Consider the following 16,701-nt stretch of genomic DNA (forward strand, 5'->3'; position numbering starts at 1 on the left):
GGTCACTTTGTAATTGTTTCTTAAAATGATCAAAGAAAAAAGGATTGACGATATTTTTCTTCTTTTTAGATTTAGGAGCTTCGAATTAAATGGCCATAAACAAAAGGGCACGCTCATTTTTTGAGCGTGGCACAGAAAAGGTACTTGCTTTTCTGAAGTTTTGTTTATTTTTAAATGCTACCATTTGGAAGTTCATACAATCTTAGGTGTGCAGTACCCGAGTGGATATTAAGCAAAATGGGATATAAAAAATAAAAAAAAAGGGCAGATATACCTGGCAGTTGCCACGAATTAGTTAAGTGTAAGGCGAACATATTACCAAAATGGAATGGAATAATCGTACCTCTGTAGAGCATATTAGCATTTTTTTTTTTTTTTTACGCTAGGAGGAGCATTTTTATTTACCTTCTTAGATAACGTTATTTTAAAAGAAGAAACACAAGACAAGTAATTTTTAGGAATATAAAAAAAGGGGGTGCAAGCACAACGAATTCGTTATTGGACGTGATTCAAAGGTGTAGAAGCCCCCATGCGAGATTTAATGGAACGATTTATTAGTATCAATTTCTTTCGACCATACTACATATACCTATCTCTTTCGCAGGGCAAAAATACATGCATGTTGGTATGTACCCAATATGGGCATAGAACACTTTCCCGTTTTATTCGCAAAAATTGTCATTACTTGGCGAAATGTGAACCGAAAAAATTGTGAAAAATAAAACGTGGCATAATCAGGTGCAGAACAACACTTAAAAGAAAGTTGCGGTTTTTTTAATTCACAAAATTGTGCAGCCACTTTTTTGTACAGCCAGCGTTTCTTCAGCATACAAAAAGGGTAGTTTTATAAAACGCTAGGATAACCTTTTTTTTTGGAAGTTCACCAATCGTAATGATAATAAAATTTTGGTGCCTCAAAAAAGTTAAGCTAATTTTTTAGATTTATAAATTGCTCCAGAAAAAAATCGTACATTAAAAGTGCTCAAAGGAATTTTTACCTTTTTTGGTATATGCCAAGTGCGCGCGAGATGAAGGCGATTCTAAATAGGAGCTAGTTTATATTTCTATTTTTATTTATAGGAAGAATACGAACGTTTACATATATATATGTACAAATATGTATCGTTGTGACGACCCTTATAACGTACAAAATGAGCAAAGCGCCTTTTAGGAACTACTCAAAATTGAAGCAATTTGGTGCCCTATTTTTTGTCATTCCGCTCAGCAAAAAGGTTATCATAATATCATTTTGGTTCATACGAAATTAAAAGGTAAAATGATTGCATATAATATTATGCGTTTTTTTTTTTTTTTTTGGGCCCTATTTTTAGTGAGAAAAATATTTCGATATACAAAATTTTTTGCATGCATGAATATTTTTTAAATTTGAACCTTTTTTGTTTCCACCTAAGATTTACCTGCTAAATTAGGTACTTTTGCGTAAGCATTAAAAAAGCGATTTATGGCAAAAATAGGAAAAAATAAGTATTATTAGCATATCACCCTTTGGGGACGTAATTGCAAATATTAACGCGGTTATAAATCTACATTTTTGTTATTCCCTTTTGCTAAGAAGCGACATATTTAGGAATACTTAAAAAATACCATTCGCATAAAATTTGTTCACTATTTTCACTGCATTTGCGGCGATGGCATAAAAACCTATTTAACATGTTATATATTTATTAATTAAAATTTTAAGTAATAGAAAGGTTATTCCCATTCGGTTTTTGTTAAAAAGTGAGTAATATGCCGCATACTGGTTTAACGATATGGCGATGATAAATTAGCAAAACAGCTAAGAAGAATTATATTAGATATTTTTACGTAGGAAAAAAAAAAAAGTAGTTCAACGAAAATTTGCATCGTCGAAGTGGTAAAAAAAAAATGATATTTTTCTTTCATGTTAAATGCGTTATATGCAGCGTTGCGTAAAAATTATTTTTATTTCGTTTAAAAATTGTCTTCATAAAATATTTTTACCTATCTTCTTTTATTCACCGCTATTGTTATACTACTATTACTACTACTACTACTATACTATCATTATTATTATTTTTTTTTTTTTAATTAAAAAAATTCATAAATTATTTTTCAACCTTCCTCCTCTGCAAATTACTTACCATTCTAACACTGTTTCGAAAAGAAAAATTAGAAAAGGATAGAAAAAAATAGAAGAAAAATTACAAATCGCGCTTTTATTTTATTCATGCAAACGATTTAATTAACAAATATCTTTCACTTTTTAACGTATTAAAAAAGTAGCAATTTTTATAAAAAAATATTTTCTAAATATAAAATATATTTTTTCCCATAATAAAAGAAAGTATCATTTTTTTAAAAAAACCTATCATCTTCTAAACCCACAAAAAGTACGTACTACGTAAATTTGCTAATTAAATTTATTTGCATAATGTACAAAGCATATTATTTTCTCATATAAAATGTACGTATTGTATGTATTTTAGATAATACCTACTCATGCATTAATTAATTTTGACTTGGCAAAACATACTTATTAATAGCTGCTGCATACACATGGTCATTTCGTTATCCCTTACCATTTTTAGTTTGCTGCGAAATATTTAAAAGCAGTTAGAGTTATTAAAAAAGGAAAAAGCGATTCTCCTATTTCGAATGCTTCCATAACAATTCAGTAATCCCACGAGGAATCAAATTGATCAGAAGATATACAAAGCAGTTATATTTGTATATTTATATAAGTAGCATATAGGCATTATATAATAGCCCCCTGGCATTTGTCACAATATCCTCTAAACTTTTTAGAAGACTTTCTAAATTTTTACTTACATATAACCTTTTACCATCGTGAATAAAAATGAATACCTTTAACCACATCGTCAAGATTGCCCTCTTCACCCTCTTCATTGTAAGGAACACGAAATGCATGTGAAAGCGCCATTGCGCCTTCGCTCGTATATGTAGCATGTTTTTTAGTGCGAGAGTGATAAACTGCTTCCTTGGGGGTTCTTCCATAGGGGCGATATTTTTTACCAATTAGCAGCGTTTGGCTAATGATAAACGGTATGCACGTGGTGGGGAAACAAAAAATACATTTCGAGTGTGTCTTCTTTTTTTCTTCCTCCCGTTTAGTACACCTCCGCCAACAACGGAATTAACGAAAATGGCCTTGGAAAAGCCGTAGGCTCAAAAAATATAAGATGTCTCTCTGAAGTGAACGGTAATTATGCAAGATCAGAATTCGGCTCTCAAGGTGAACAAAGCCAATTTGTCAATGGGGACAACACAAATGAACAAAGAGATGGCAGCAGAGATAGCTTCGGCTCTCAAAACAGCCAATGGAGTAACGGCTACCAAAGCCAAACTGGCTCTGACCCACAAATGCACGAAAGAGTCTACAGAAACAGTGATGTCCCAGAATATTACAACAGCAATAACAACATGAGATACGTATCCCCAGGAAATAACTTCAACAAGGAGTTATATGAAAAATTAAAGAACAACGCTGTGTTTATCATCCCAGCGTTGCTAGTAGGTTTCTATGTTCTGAGGAACACCGGAACCCAGAGCTTGTTAATGTTGGCCGCCATTGCTGGTATCCTCATGTACACGCACCACTACGTTAAATAAGCAGCTGAACGGGCCATGTACGTGTGGATATGCATATGTATATGCATATGTGTGTGTGTATGTATGTATATGTATGCATATGTATAATGCATATCTTATAAAAAAAAAAAAAAAGTCAGTCCGCAGATATGATGCTCTTTCTTTTACAAGGACTCCCCAATTTTTTTTAAACACTGTATAATATATTCCGCGGAATTATCACAGCTGTGTTGAGAATATTAACACCATTATGTACTCTTATGTTTATTTATATTTATTTTTCTTCTATGTGCACCGATGATTTTGAAAATAAATAATCCCACATAAGGACGACATGGCTGATTAGCGGCGAAGAAAAAAAATGCCCCTTAGTTAAAGCCGCGTTTTTTTTTACACTTGCATTGAAATGAGATAAAAAAAAAGGGTTTTAATACACAAGCGTAGCGATACACGTGAATGAATGAATGAACAAATAAATATATATAGTCCCAATATATATATGTCTTTCTCTCCGTATGCATGGGCGCACCATGAGAAGTTTTCATATAAGTGGCACATGTGTATGTTTATAAAAAGTGTATCATTATCATCCCCTACATATATGTTTATGTGCACGTATATATTTATATATACTTTTTTCTCTTCCATGTATTGCATTTTTTTCTTTTTTTTTTTCCTGGTGATGTATATTTTTTGTTTTAATTTATATACCATACGTTACTGCATGCTCTTTTTGTTTCATTTGTTTATTCAGAAAAAAAAAAAAAAGAAAAAGAAGTTATACTATATAAACTGAAGTAAAACTCCACATCATCCCCAATAAAATATTATGTATAGTTCTTTTTACTCCTCCCTCCCAATTGCCGTTATAATATTATTTTTTTATCACTTCTGCGCAAGTGTGGAAAAAATTATTTGGCCCCCGCAAAGATTGTTGGCATGTAATTCCCGTTTGTATGGAAAGGTGTAGGCCCATGTGAATATGCATAAATGTATACGTTCGTAACGCACGCCTGTGTGCATATTGCATATATTTTTAAGTAAGCACGCACTTACACTGCAGTGGTGCTCGGTGGAAGGAAAACACTGACATGGCGAATTGCTTGGAAGTAGGCAAATTCAAGCAGAAGCTGATTTATTGCACCTGTGTAGACCCAATAAGTGTATACACTCGTTGCATGCAAAATGACTATGTGATGTGGGGTTTACGAATTAATGTATGATTATAAATTTTTTTTTTTTTTACACTTTCTTAAATTACGCTTTAACTCTGTGTATTATTTAAGGGCTAAAGGGGGAACAGAAAATGGCCAAAAAAAACAGCAGCAAATAGGATCAAACAGCACCATTATACTTTCAACCATTTAAATTGTATGATACATATAATGAATTATTTATGAAACATACTTATGTGTAAAAAACTTCACATGAACAACAAAAGTTTTGTCATTAAAAATACTTTTTAAGGGCACACGTGGGGTATACATCACTAGGGAGGTATATGTGCTCCCTTCGAGCGAATTTCTTTGCACCGAGGGGAAAGCAAAAGGGTGCGTAGTACACGCGCAGATATGCATAACGTAGTGTACGAATGTTATCCTTTTGCCCGTTCGAATTATGACTGCCTTTTGCAGAGTTCAACAGTGGATACTACAAAATGGTACTGTTTGGAAGATAAGAGAAACGTCCTTCATTTTCATGGCGAAGGAATTGACCCCCTTTGCAGTACATTATAGTGTACGTGCTGATTTCTTGCCAAAGTATCCTCTAACTGGCGGGATGATAATAGGTAGGTACATTCCGAATTTGTAGAAGCAGCGTATGAGAAATGATAAGGTTTATAATTCTGATGGTATAGTACTCATTTAGACTGCCACCATTTGAGGCTTGTCCCCCACACTGTGTTCTCCTATCATTATGATAAGATTGAACTTTGCGGTTGGCTCTTCTTTGGTTTTCCAAAAAATGGGAAGCGGTGCGAAGCTGAATTATGCCATTTTGCACTGGAGTGTCTGAATGTGTGTAACGCACACATGCTGCCCGTATCGGTATCTTGGAAGTTTTTTTTTTTTTTTTTGCGATGGCATTTGTTATATTTGATGGCACTACGCGAACGATTTTGATAAGTACACAAATTGGCCAATTTTCTTGGCAAATGTATTCCACACCTTTTTTATAAAATGGGGAAATATGAACTTATTTAGCGTCGCCCGTCTTTCATCTAGCACGTTTTGCAGAGTAGTCAGGCAAGGGGAAAGAAAACCGTTGGCACGTCGGTTTTCTTTTCTTTTATGGAATTGTATTAGATGCCAACTCAGGGGAGTAATACGAAAGGGGGAAGAAATGAAAGAGGAACTAAGCATTTGCGCAAAATGATTTGCATTCACTTTTTTCAATTTGGTTAAGGAGTATTATGCAAAGGAGAGCTGACAACAATATTGATAAGGTAAAGCAGTTATTAACATCAAGTGGGAAGAAAAATGTTACTTATATTTGGAGCAACAATTTAGGGAATAGGGGTTTTATTTACAAAGTGCGTAATGTTACACCTTTTATTATTTGTGGCATATAAAAATTAGCGTCCTTAAAATTGTAAAAATAGGTGAACTTTCCCATCATTTGGATTCATAATTGGAAGGGGGTGTTACCAGCGCGCAGAATATTACATGCGGATTTTTTTCGTGTTGACTTTTCGGAAAGGGTGCCAGTTAGTGGTTACCCAAAAAAAATAAAACAGATTAGATTTAATCTAGAGGAGACACACCTGGAAGGAGAGCAAATAAATATACGCTAGAAAGGAGCTACAACCGAGCGGTCATTTGGCGAAATAAATTAAAAACCCAATATGAAGAAATATAAGAGACGAATTAAGAAGTCCAAAATGCTACTACGCGAAATGTTCCTTTAGCGCTTTGGAGGCATAAACCATTTGTGAGAAATAAAAGGGGAGATAATGAGTTGATATGCAGAAGTTTTAACGCCCCAGTTTTGGAAGCCCTCTTCATCCTAACAACATCAGTGGTAGTCGTTTTTGCAATTGTTAACGTTGTACGTTCGTTTTGCAGGCAAATTTGCGAATTGCACTGTTGAGTTAATAGTGAGGACGGAGGCGAAGCTCTTCCCTTAACAGAGCCAAATAAGAATGAACACTAGGGGGTTATTAAAATGTGAATATTTTCATCTATTTTGCAACGATCATATAGTTGCTTTGATGGTCACATTTTTCTCTTATAGTGATAGTAGTTGCTTCGATGGCCTCCTTTTTTTTGCGCTACTACATTTTGTTGTGGGCTAAGAAGAAGCCCCATTCAAGAATCGGGATGGGCAGAAATAATCTGCAACTCATACTGCTATGGCGCGAGCATCATTGGAAGCACTAAAAATTCGTTGTGAAGAAAACTGTTTCGTAATATACTTATTGGCGTACATTACATGTGAGGCAATTACAAATTGGCTACAGCGAACGTCTCGGAAGCTACGAATGCAACGTGTGGCTTCTTAGTTTTGGTAAAAATACATGCAACCAGGGTTTTTTTTTAATGCATTTTTTTCATTTTTGATATCACGATTTAGCGATTGCTATTGTTTATCAGCATATTTTTGTTCTACCTTTTTTTTTTCGCGAACTTTTGGGGTAGCACAAGTTTGGTGCTAATTATTATCTCTTATAAGAAGAGTTGCGAAAAAGAATGAAAAAATTTGCCATTTTGTGAAATGTAGGATTAGATATTTTTTTTCATTCAAAGGGGCTAAAAATTATGTTTACATTTCTGTAAAAATATAAACATACTGGGTTCGTATGCACCATATAAATGTAGTTATCAAATGAAGATTCAATTAAACAAAAAAAAATAGAACAAAAAAAAAAAAAAAAAAGTCGTTCTTTTAGGACTAAAAATAGAGCACAAAAAAGAAAAGAAAAAAAACGACATGTTGGCATGCCATGCTTTTTCATGCAAATTATTTATAAAATCATTTATCCGTTTTTATGAAGCAAAATTTGTAGGACAAAAATGATGTAGCGTTCCGTGTCGTTTTTTCTTTCATCATTTAAATTGCTTAGAATTGTTCGTCATGTGCAATACGTTTAAATAGATAAAACGAGTGATGTACATCGTGTCCTATTTTGTCAGCTTTTTAAATAAAGAAGAAATAAAAACTCGTAATGTTATGCGTTCGTGCATTTTTATCTGCATTTTGCATTTCAAAATTGGTTTTAAATCATCCTCTCTTTTGTTTTTAATTTAAATTCAGCGCTAGTATTTTTTTAAAACGAAGCGATGATTCGATCGTTTCTTTGCTTTTTCTTTACAAAAGAAGTTAGAAGAAAAATTACGGCTCATTTTAAATCATAAAAAATTTATTGCGTACGCATATTTGAAATAATTTTTTTTTTTTTTGATGGTATTTTTTTAATTGTACTTTTTCATTTTATTTTTTTATAAAATATAATTATTTTTTCTAAATTTTTAATTTTTTAAATCATTACCTTTTTTTTTAACTGTTAATATTATCAGCTTAATAACAAATTGTAATTTTTTGCAATTTGAAAGGACAATTTTGTTTAAACAAAACACGATAAAAAAAGTAGAGGATTATTTTTAGGCTTCCCTCCCTACGTAGCTTTGCAAACATAAATCGAACTACATAAAACTTTTCACTTTAAATACAAAATGGTGAACTCAAAGAATAATAACTCCGGAAAGAAGGCTTTTGGCGTTTCTTTTCTTACCAAATTGGCCATATTTTCTGTTTTAGTTGGGAGCTTGAACACCTTTACTTTTGTAAGAAAATGAAAAAGGAAAAATGAAAAAGGAAAAATGAAAAATGAAAGAACGAAAAATGAAAGAACGAAAAATATGCATCGATTGAACATACATATATATACATATGTGTGTTAACAGCGCGGACGGGAGATGGAAGACGCCATTTGCATTTGCGCAGAATGTGCTCCCCCGATCCCGCTCCACGCAGTGCCAAAAAATTACATAGAAAAATGCACATTGTGATCGTACGAGGCGCGAAAGTGATTATAGATTATATGTAACCTTCATGTGCATATAGTGATATGCAGTACTTCCATGTATGCACATGTCTTATGTGTATAATGTTTTTTTTTTTTTTTCTCTCCCCCTGTAGAGTAACAATGGTGAGTGCTCAAACAACCAAGTTGCCGTCGGATCCGCGTCAACTGCACAATACGGCAGATGGTTAGCGGAAAATGAAGAACCATCATCTTCTTCTTCCTCCGGCAAAAAAAGCAAAGGTAAATCAAGTAAAAAAAAGAAAGATTCCAAAAAAAGCAAAAAAAAAAATGAATGCCCATTAGAAGACGAATCATGCTGCCCTCAGTTTCCCCAAGAAGTTAACGAAGAAGAAATGGAACAATTAGGAAGCATATTTCAAGAGTTATCAGATAAGTTAAATGTAGGAGAGCATTTAAAACAATATGAAGGACAGATGGAGGAATTCGCAAAGAAATTTGAAGAAGGTAATGAGGAAAGTCTAAACATGGACTTTTGTAAAGATTTATTTGGAAATTTGGCAGATTCTTTGATAGAAGCATATGCTAAAGATACAAGTGATGAAAAGAAAATGAAAATGAAAAGAAATGCTCAAAGAGCTACCAACAGGTTGCTTAAGTACTGTTTGAAAGAGCAGAAAAAACAACACACAAAAAAGGAAAAGAAAAAGAATAAAGGAAAGGGTAAAGGAAAGGGCAAAGGAAAGGAAGCTGAAATTGAACATGAACCTAAAATTGATGAAACAAGTGTAGAGGAATTTGAAAAGGAATTTGAAAGGGTAATGGAAATGGATAATGACACAGAAAATTAAAAAGAGAGTACAAAATAAACGACCTCTTTTGCCACTCCCTCCCACCACCACATATTGTTGTATAAGTAAAAAAAAAAAATGCACACTTGGATTGTAATTATACAAAGAAAGAGAGGTGAGGAGGAGGAAGAAAAATGCGGAAGACTCAACCGGTAGAGGTTCCTCTCAACGTATTGTTAATTATGTACATGCTTAAATAAATGCGGGATTAGCCGAATCGTAACTTTTCGTGTTGCTGCTGACACGGTGACTTTCGCCTCCCTCTTTTTAACACTGAGATGATAACAGCACAATTTTGAGACAAATGCATGCCGTAGTAGATAATGTGTAAACAACTCCTACATGCGTGGCAGTGCAGACATTCGATTTTTGTTCTTTTTAACTTTGCAAAAATGTTTTCTTATTCCTTTTCACGTTGTTTATATGTGCATTATATATGCTGAGCTTTTCATTTATTTTTTTTTTCCCCACATATTAGCAGTATGGGCGCCAGACACAGGCTTTGCTTTTCAACGCGTGTATATATATATATATACACATATATATAAATTATACGTACCTTCTTGTTTGTGTAAAAAATAAAATTTTCCCCTTTTTGTTACTTCTTTCGTGTTTGTTGATTAGTGTCCATGCACCTGCATATGCTTACATGATGACCCCCCAATATATTTCCCCCTTTGTGCATATGTGCGTGTATATATGTACGCCTCTCATGTTTTTATGTACATACACGCGTGTAATGAAAAAATTAGCTCCAATGTTTATATCACTTTATATGATTATAACGAACTGATGAAAATAAATTCGTATCAATTAAATTACCAATGAGAAAAGAAATCCCCCCCCCCCAATGTTTGGGCTTCCTTTCCCTATAAAATGGGGCAACTGCAGTTCAATTTTTATAATCACCTATAAATGAGGGGCAAAAATATGCTCATTCGTCATTTAGGGACTCGAACATGCGGTGGAGCTACTTTGTAATATTATTTATTTTTACCTTTCAACACCTTTTTATGAAATGATTCTTTTGAACAGTTCTGGGCAGAGAGAGAAGGGGTGGTCCAACTAACGGTACACAAGAACAGACCTTTGAAAAATGGGTAAGCGAATGTAGAACTTCCCTGTGGTCCTTCTTTCAACGCGATGAAGATGCTCACTGTGTAGCAGAATGGACTGTTTTTCCTACTACGGGGAATCGGCTAATTATTTCGTGACATGCGCGTAAAAGGACACTGCTGTTTTTCTTCAATTTGCGTATGTGCTGTTAGTGGCACTAAGGGGGGAGTGACATGCTGCACGTGTGTTTACACATTTATGCAATTATGCGGCTTGTGCAATGTGCTTTTTCCATCCTACCCGTGTACCCCTTTCTGCACTTGCTATGTATATGTGCGTATGCACCTCCAATAGTGTGAGACTTTTTTTTTTGCAATTACGTACTTTGCAGAATGGCAGAAGGGAAGAGGTGTTTTGGGTAAAACTGGTGCACAGGTGCCACTTAATGTTTCTTTCAAATGAGCATTATCATATAAGTGTGCCTTTTCATTTGCCTAAATGCACAATGGAGAAAATGGCACACTTTTGAGTTAGTGAAGCGTGAAAAATTGGAATGGTCTTTTAAAAAATGAGAGTATCAAATATGAGGAGGCAAGTGGTGGTAAGTAGTAAGTATAGCATAAAAAAAAGACCCTTTATATGTCCTCTCCTAACGAATGAAGATAAAGCGGTAACCAGCACTCATTTGCTCCTGGAGCGATGGGAATAATTCTTTTTTACGCTGCACTGCTTTTTTCAGCGGTCCAAATGTATCAACTGCAAGAGGACCCAAATGGTCAGGTCATGTATCCCCCCTGCAGATGAGGGAGTGATCATTTTTGCTAAATACCTAATATGCTATGGGGAAGCATGCTAAGACGATATATACAGCATTGGTGCGTCATAGGAGAGCGATGCCGTTTTCTCCGCTTTCGCTACAATTTGCCTATGTTGTGCACCTTATTCACCCTGGGTGTTAATGCCTGACTGAACAAATTTTTTTTAATTAATATGTAGTCTTATTAATTTATAATTTGTTCGCTGCGAGCACTAAAGTAGAGAAGATCAATGTGTTATTTTATAACATTAGATCTCATTCGAAATTTGCATGTGTAATTCTAAATAATAAAAAAAATATATATATATATATATATATATATATATATATATATATATAAATTATGGGAAAATAAAAGTATAAATAGAAATATAATAAATAGCAAAATTGTCGTTTTCTTGGTAATCTAATTAAAAATCATAAATCTTTGAGGTTTTCTTACAAACAGGTAATGAAGTTGTAGCATCAGGCATAAGCATGAATGTAAATATAAATATAAATGTAAATATATAGACGTATACATAAATATATGCACATAAATACTTGCACGTAAGTGTACATGCACGTAAATGCATGCACGTAAATCTACATAAATCTATATACCTAAATATATACCTAAATATATGTACATAAATATATACATAAATATATATATGTATATAAAAAAATAATATATGAATACATATCGTATATATATACACATGGGAATCCTTTTAAAACACACATGTTCCGGCAACAATTATACAAAATTAATAATTTAAATGTACAGTCATGATTATAAATGATCTATTAAAATTACAGGAAACGCACGTAGTGATAAAGGTATTTTTGTCTTTCCTTCCTTTTACATAAATGTAAAAAAAAAAAAAAAAGGCTTCGAAGAATCTAATTTTGAAGTGGTAATCAGATATTGGTGTGTATACATATATATTTATATATATCCATTTGGGGGGTAATGTACTATTAAATCACAGCAACATTCATGGCTTTATATATGATACATTTTGTTCATTTTAAGTATTTCTTGAAACTGCTTCTTCTTCTGCTTCTACGTCTACCTGTTGTTGTTCTTTTCTTTTTTTTTTAATGCATGTAGTGCTTTAGCCTTCTTCTGGCATTTTTTTCTTCGGTTCCGTAACGATGGCACATTTTTCTGCACTTTTTCAGTTTACGGAATACGTATACTATTGATAAGAGTAAAAGGATCATGGATGATATCAAACCGGCATCAGATGTTACCAGTACGGATATGATTATGAAGACGATGTTTACGATGACTGGGGAAGCAATAGTAAACAGTTTGGTGTATTTTTTTCTAGCAACTGGTCCTCCTTTCATGTGGCCTTTGTAGTTGGTGGTCAGAAAATTGAGAAGTTCAGTTTCGTACATGGCATCAGATTTTTTAAGGAATTTCATTACGCATGATACTGCACATTTTTCTGATTTACCTTCTTGGGGTGCATCAATGTAATCATATTTTGGTTTTCTTGACTTTCTTCTTTTGAAATATCTAACTGATTCGTCATCAGTGGAGCCACTATACCTGGAGGTTACATCAGATCGATCTGTACTAGAATGTCCTTCACTGCCATAGGAAGATCCATATGAAGTTTGAGCTTCGTCATCATAAGCATATTCGCTTTCTAAGGTAGACATATCAGCAGTGTCATCACTGCAGTAGGATGCATCATCATAGTAATCGTTGTATAATAGGGAAGCTCTAGATTTGCTCATATTGTCATATCTCTTTGAGCTTTTAGAACTTCTGGAGCTTCTAGCGCTTCTGGAGCTTCTAGAGCTTTTGGAACTTCTAGAACTTTTGGAACTTCTAGAACTTTTGGATGTAGCCGAAGATCTGGTTGTTGCGTATGATCCCTCTGATGCGAATGTTCCCGTGGATGCTAATGATCCTTCTGATGTGTATGTTCCCGTTGATGCTAATGATCCTTCTGATGTGTATGTTCCCGTTGATGCTAATGATCCTTCTGATGTGTATGTTCCCGTTGATGCTAACGATCCCTCAGATGCGAATGTTCCCTCTGATGCTAATGATCCCTCAGATGCGAATGTTCCATCTGATATTAATGATCCCTCTGATGCGAATGTTCCATCTGATATTAATGATCCCTCTGATGCGAATGTTCCATCTGATATTAATGATCCCTCTGATGCGAATGTTCCATCTGATATTAATGATCCCTCTGATGCGAATGTTCCATCTGATATTAATGATCCCTCTGATGCGAATGTTCCATCTGATATTAATGATCCCTCTGATGCGAATGTTCCATCTGATATTAATGATCCCTCAGATTCGTATGATCCTGCTATGCTTGGGCTGTATCTGAATTCTGATGGAGCTCTTCTCTTACTGCTGCGGGTACTATACAAATTGGATGATTTTCCTAACTTTTCGCTTTTCATTAAGGATTTAAAATCGTTTTTAAAGCCATCATCTTTCATAAGTGATTTTGCCCTGGATTCAAAATTGCCATCACTTTCGTTTACAACATCTAACAGTTTTGCCTTAATGACATTAGATTTCCTTTGAGCCAACACATCGGTTTCTCCCTTTAATATTCTTCCAGCTCTATTGCCTACAATACTGTTTTGTGAGAACTGGCCATCGAAAGAGCTGCAGAGGGGGGCGGTCTGTAAGGCGAGGAGAATAATACGTATAAGAAAGTGTATAATGTATGTGGGGGTGTATACATATTAAGCACATGCATGCATAGGGGTAAAAATGCTAGCCACGTAACAAAGCGCGGGAGGGCACATGCCAATCAGGCACTTTATATGTATAAGCGCGCATCCGCATGTATACAAATGTCAACGCGCTACATTAATTTCTCAGTGCATATAAATGCATTTTTAGTGGAAAAACAAAGCAGCGTGGGGAAAAAAATGCACTAATTCGCTAGGCGTGCATAGCAACTATTCATTACCCCATTGGAGTAGTACTCCCAACTCCATATTAACACATTGTATGTGAAGACTTTGAAAAGAGAAAATTTATTGCTTTGTTCCTTCATTTTTTAGCATTTCTTTAATATTCCTAAATGGCTTTAGTATCAAGAAAAAAAAAAAATTAGAAATGTAATTAGTTAGGAAAGAATAAGGATAAAGTACAATAATGTACTGAAGTAATTTTTTTTATTTTTTCGCTTTGTTTATATATTATTTTTAAAATGCTGCGAAGCGTTTATCTATTCACGTATTTTATTATTTCATTAATTTATTTTATTTCCAACCTTTTTTTTCACGAATTGAAAATTAACGTTTTGTTAAAATACGCGCTACGATAACGTTTAGTTTTAGTAAATGGTAAAAATAGTATAATAAAAAATTAAAATGTTTTTTGCAGAGTAAATTTCCTATAAAAATATTCTATTAAATAAAATATAATTCTTTTCAATAGAATAGAATATGCAATAATAACATTTCCATAAATTTTACTAAAAAGTACAGCACATGAAAATTATGCAAAAATTGTTCCTTTCTCAGTATAAATGATAATACGTTTTATAAATAATTTTTTTTTTTTTATAAAAAATATATAATTTTGATGTATGTATATACTTTAACTATATGGAAATAATTAAAATAATAAAATTTTACATACTTTTAAAATATATAAATTGGGTAAAAAATTTTCACCAAATAAAAATATTGCATTATGCATTTTTTTTGCGTAAATTATAGCGGGAATGCAGCATAATTAAATATATTTTTTTAGTGAAAATTTCTTTTTTTTAGAAATTAGAAAAAAGAAGATAAAATGCAATTTTTTTAAAATAAAATTTCACATTATTATCAACGAATTGTTCGTAAAAAAAAATAAAATTGCAATAAAATAAGGGTGATAAAAAAAAAAAAAAGAATAGTAGTGAAATAAAGGGGTATAAAATGATAATCGTTTTAGAGTGCTATATCGCATAAATAATGGGTATATATATAAATTACGAAAAAATGTAATAAATTATTACATTTAATAATTGCTGAATTAGAATTAAGAAATATGCGTTTTTTTCACATTTTAAGCTAAAAAGGGTAATCATTAATAGGAAGTAAAAAATTTGTAAAATATCTCAATTTTCCTACCTGCGATTTTTCGTTTTTAATAACTTTTCATTAGGCAATGTAAAAATAAATGTTTTATTATTTTTTCCGTTAGTCAGATAACGAAAAGCTCAGCCAACCACACCCCTTAGAGTCGCGGAAAATATCACATGTACATATGACAATGTAGTAAAAAAAAATTTCCAGTAAAGTAACGCGCATAAAAAAAAAAAAAAAATATAGTGCGCATAATATGCATAATGCGTATCGTGTATTATATATTATACATGTTATATATATATTATATAGGATAATTAAAATGGAACGTAAATTTATTTTTCGAACGCCCCTCGATTATTCTATAGTAAAAATGAACAGGAAAAATTAATAAAAAAATACTTATATCAAAAGGGGGAAAATGAAAAAAGGTTACCACAAAGTGAACAGTTAGTGACCACTTTTTTCTCGTAAATAATTGAATGCGTCATTAGGTAGTTACAATTTTATGTAGCAAAATGGAAAAAAAATAAAAAACGATTAAAAAGTTATTCCTTTAAGAGGAAATAAACACTCTTGGTTGGGTAATGGCACAGGGGAAATGTTTTGCAAAGTTATGCGATTAGTAATTAGCTAATTCGTAGTTTTACTAAAATGTTAATTTTTTATTAGTAATGTATGCTGCGCTTTGCGTAGGATAATTGCCCTACTTAGGTAATCCATTTAATAACACATCAAGGTTAAGTTTAAGGCAAATGCCGCGCTGAAAATGCGTTCGCATCTCCGTGGTCCCCCGAGGGTACATACGTAATAAAAAGTCACATCCTCCATGTAGGTCTTCAGTATGTATGCTGCGTGGACTAGTAAATGCGTACGTGTATTTACATGCACATACATTAACATGTAAGGCGTGTAAAAAATAAAGTCAGCGGTGCTTCTAATAATAAAGGTGATGGCTTTCCGCGTGCTGGAATGGCACTTTGGCGAGGGAACCGCGTCCTAACGATAGTTAAAAGGAAACGAATTTGGTACCTTCACATATATATGTGCACATACATGTATATGCAGTTTTATGTACATTCCGTTCCGTTGCGCAATTTTAACCCCAATCGGAGCATATGAAAAATAAGCACATTTCGCGCTCTCTGTTGCTCTCTTGAGGCGTTATCAACTGTTTACTGCATTTCGGAAGTTTCATGAATTTTGGAGATAGCTATAAATGAAATGGTGTGCAAACTTTTAGAAAGGGTTATTAGGCAGTATGTTTTTATTTAACACTTCATTCGTTTGTGATAAATATATTAGAGTTGCTATCTTCTTACTAGGCAATTTCGTTCACTTGGCGT

General features: G+C 33.3%; 3 protein-coding genes across 3 annotated transcripts, besides 33 other annotated features; 2 read left to right on the top strand and 1 right to left on the bottom strand.

Annotated features, from left to right (window-relative positions):
• Positions 1-249: 249 nt before the first annotated feature.
• Positions 250-272: a microsatellite.
• Positions 273-539: 267 nt separating this feature from the next.
• Positions 540-595: a microsatellite.
• Positions 596-726: 131 nt separating this feature from the next.
• Positions 727-762: a microsatellite.
• Positions 763-2,135: 1,373 nt separating this feature from the next.
• Positions 2,136-4,293, top strand: PVX_113245 (hypothetical protein). The gene is made up of 3 exons (XM_001615991.1): positions 2,136-2,372; positions 2,571-2,890; positions 3,115-4,293. Exons 2-3 carry the CDS (start codon positions 2,840-2,842, stop codon positions 3,610-3,612), a joined length of 549 nt encoding a protein of 182 aa, XP_001616041.1. The 5' UTR covers positions 2,136-2,372; positions 2,571-2,839; the 3' UTR covers positions 3,613-4,293.
• Positions 2,476-2,498: a microsatellite.
• Positions 2,793-2,849: a microsatellite.
• Positions 3,349-3,381: a microsatellite.
• Positions 4,294-4,350: 57 nt separating the features above from the next.
• Positions 4,351-4,371: a microsatellite.
• A 358-nt stretch (positions 4,372-4,729) lies between these two features.
• Positions 4,730-4,757: a microsatellite.
• A 4-nt stretch (positions 4,758-4,761) lies between these two features.
• Positions 4,762-4,791: a microsatellite.
• Positions 4,792-4,908: 117 nt separating this feature from the next.
• Positions 4,909-4,933: a microsatellite.
• A 197-nt stretch (positions 4,934-5,130) lies between these two features.
• Positions 5,131-5,194: a microsatellite.
• Positions 5,195-5,421: 227 nt separating this feature from the next.
• Positions 5,422-5,456: a microsatellite.
• A 130-nt stretch (positions 5,457-5,586) lies between these two features.
• Positions 5,587-5,619: a microsatellite.
• Positions 5,620-5,973: 354 nt separating this feature from the next.
• Positions 5,974-6,045: a microsatellite.
• An 84-nt stretch (positions 6,046-6,129) lies between these two features.
• Positions 6,130-6,189: a microsatellite.
• A 191-nt stretch (positions 6,190-6,380) lies between these two features.
• Positions 6,381-6,454: a microsatellite.
• A 185-nt stretch (positions 6,455-6,639) lies between these two features.
• Positions 6,640-6,661: a microsatellite.
• A 408-nt stretch (positions 6,662-7,069) lies between these two features.
• Positions 7,070-7,100: a microsatellite.
• Positions 7,101-7,860: 760 nt separating this feature from the next.
• PVX_113240 (hypothetical protein) lies at positions 7,861-10,253 on the top strand. The gene is made up of 2 exons (XM_001615990.1): positions 7,861-8,375; positions 8,731-10,253. The coding sequence occupies exons 1-2, from the start codon at positions 8,265-8,267 to the stop codon at positions 9,424-9,426; spliced, it is 807 nt and encodes a 268-aa protein (XP_001616040.1). The 5' UTR covers positions 7,861-8,264; the 3' UTR covers positions 9,427-10,253.
• Positions 8,101-8,124: a microsatellite.
• Positions 8,211-8,268: a repeat region.
• Positions 10,223-10,251: a microsatellite.
• A 578-nt stretch (positions 10,254-10,831) lies between the features above and the next one.
• Positions 10,832-10,858: a microsatellite.
• A 353-nt stretch (positions 10,859-11,211) lies between these two features.
• Positions 11,212-11,239: a microsatellite.
• Positions 11,240-11,343: 104 nt separating this feature from the next.
• Positions 11,344-11,365: a microsatellite.
• A 526-nt stretch (positions 11,366-11,891) lies between these two features.
• Positions 11,892-11,915: a microsatellite.
• Positions 11,916-12,279: 364 nt separating this feature from the next.
• PVX_113235 (Pv-fam-d protein) lies at positions 12,280-14,887 on the bottom strand. The gene is made up of 3 exons (XM_001615989.1): positions 14,551-14,887; positions 14,245-14,362; positions 12,280-13,951 (listed from the first exon to the last, which is right to left on the bottom strand). Exons 2-3 carry the CDS (start codon positions 14,329-14,331, stop codon positions 12,383-12,385), a joined length of 1,656 nt encoding a protein of 551 aa, XP_001616039.1. The 5' UTR covers positions 14,332-14,362; positions 14,551-14,887; the 3' UTR covers positions 12,280-12,382.
• Positions 12,322-12,378: a microsatellite.
• Positions 12,399-12,420: a microsatellite.
• Positions 13,384-13,428: a microsatellite.
• Positions 13,494-13,517: a microsatellite.
• Positions 13,755-13,784: a microsatellite.
• A 373-nt stretch (positions 14,888-15,260) lies between the features above and the next one.
• Positions 15,261-15,287: a microsatellite.
• Positions 15,288-15,819: 532 nt separating this feature from the next.
• Positions 15,820-15,844: a microsatellite.
• A 652-nt stretch (positions 15,845-16,496) lies between these two features.
• Positions 16,497-16,610: a microsatellite.
• Between the last annotated feature and the right edge of the window lie 91 nt (positions 16,611-16,701).

The sequence above is a fragment of the Plasmodium vivax genome, chromosome 11 (assembly GCF_000002415.2).
Source record: "Plasmodium vivax chromosome 11, whole genome shotgun sequence".
NCBI classification, from domain to species: domain Eukaryota; phylum Apicomplexa; class Aconoidasida; order Haemosporida; family Plasmodiidae; genus Plasmodium; species Plasmodium vivax.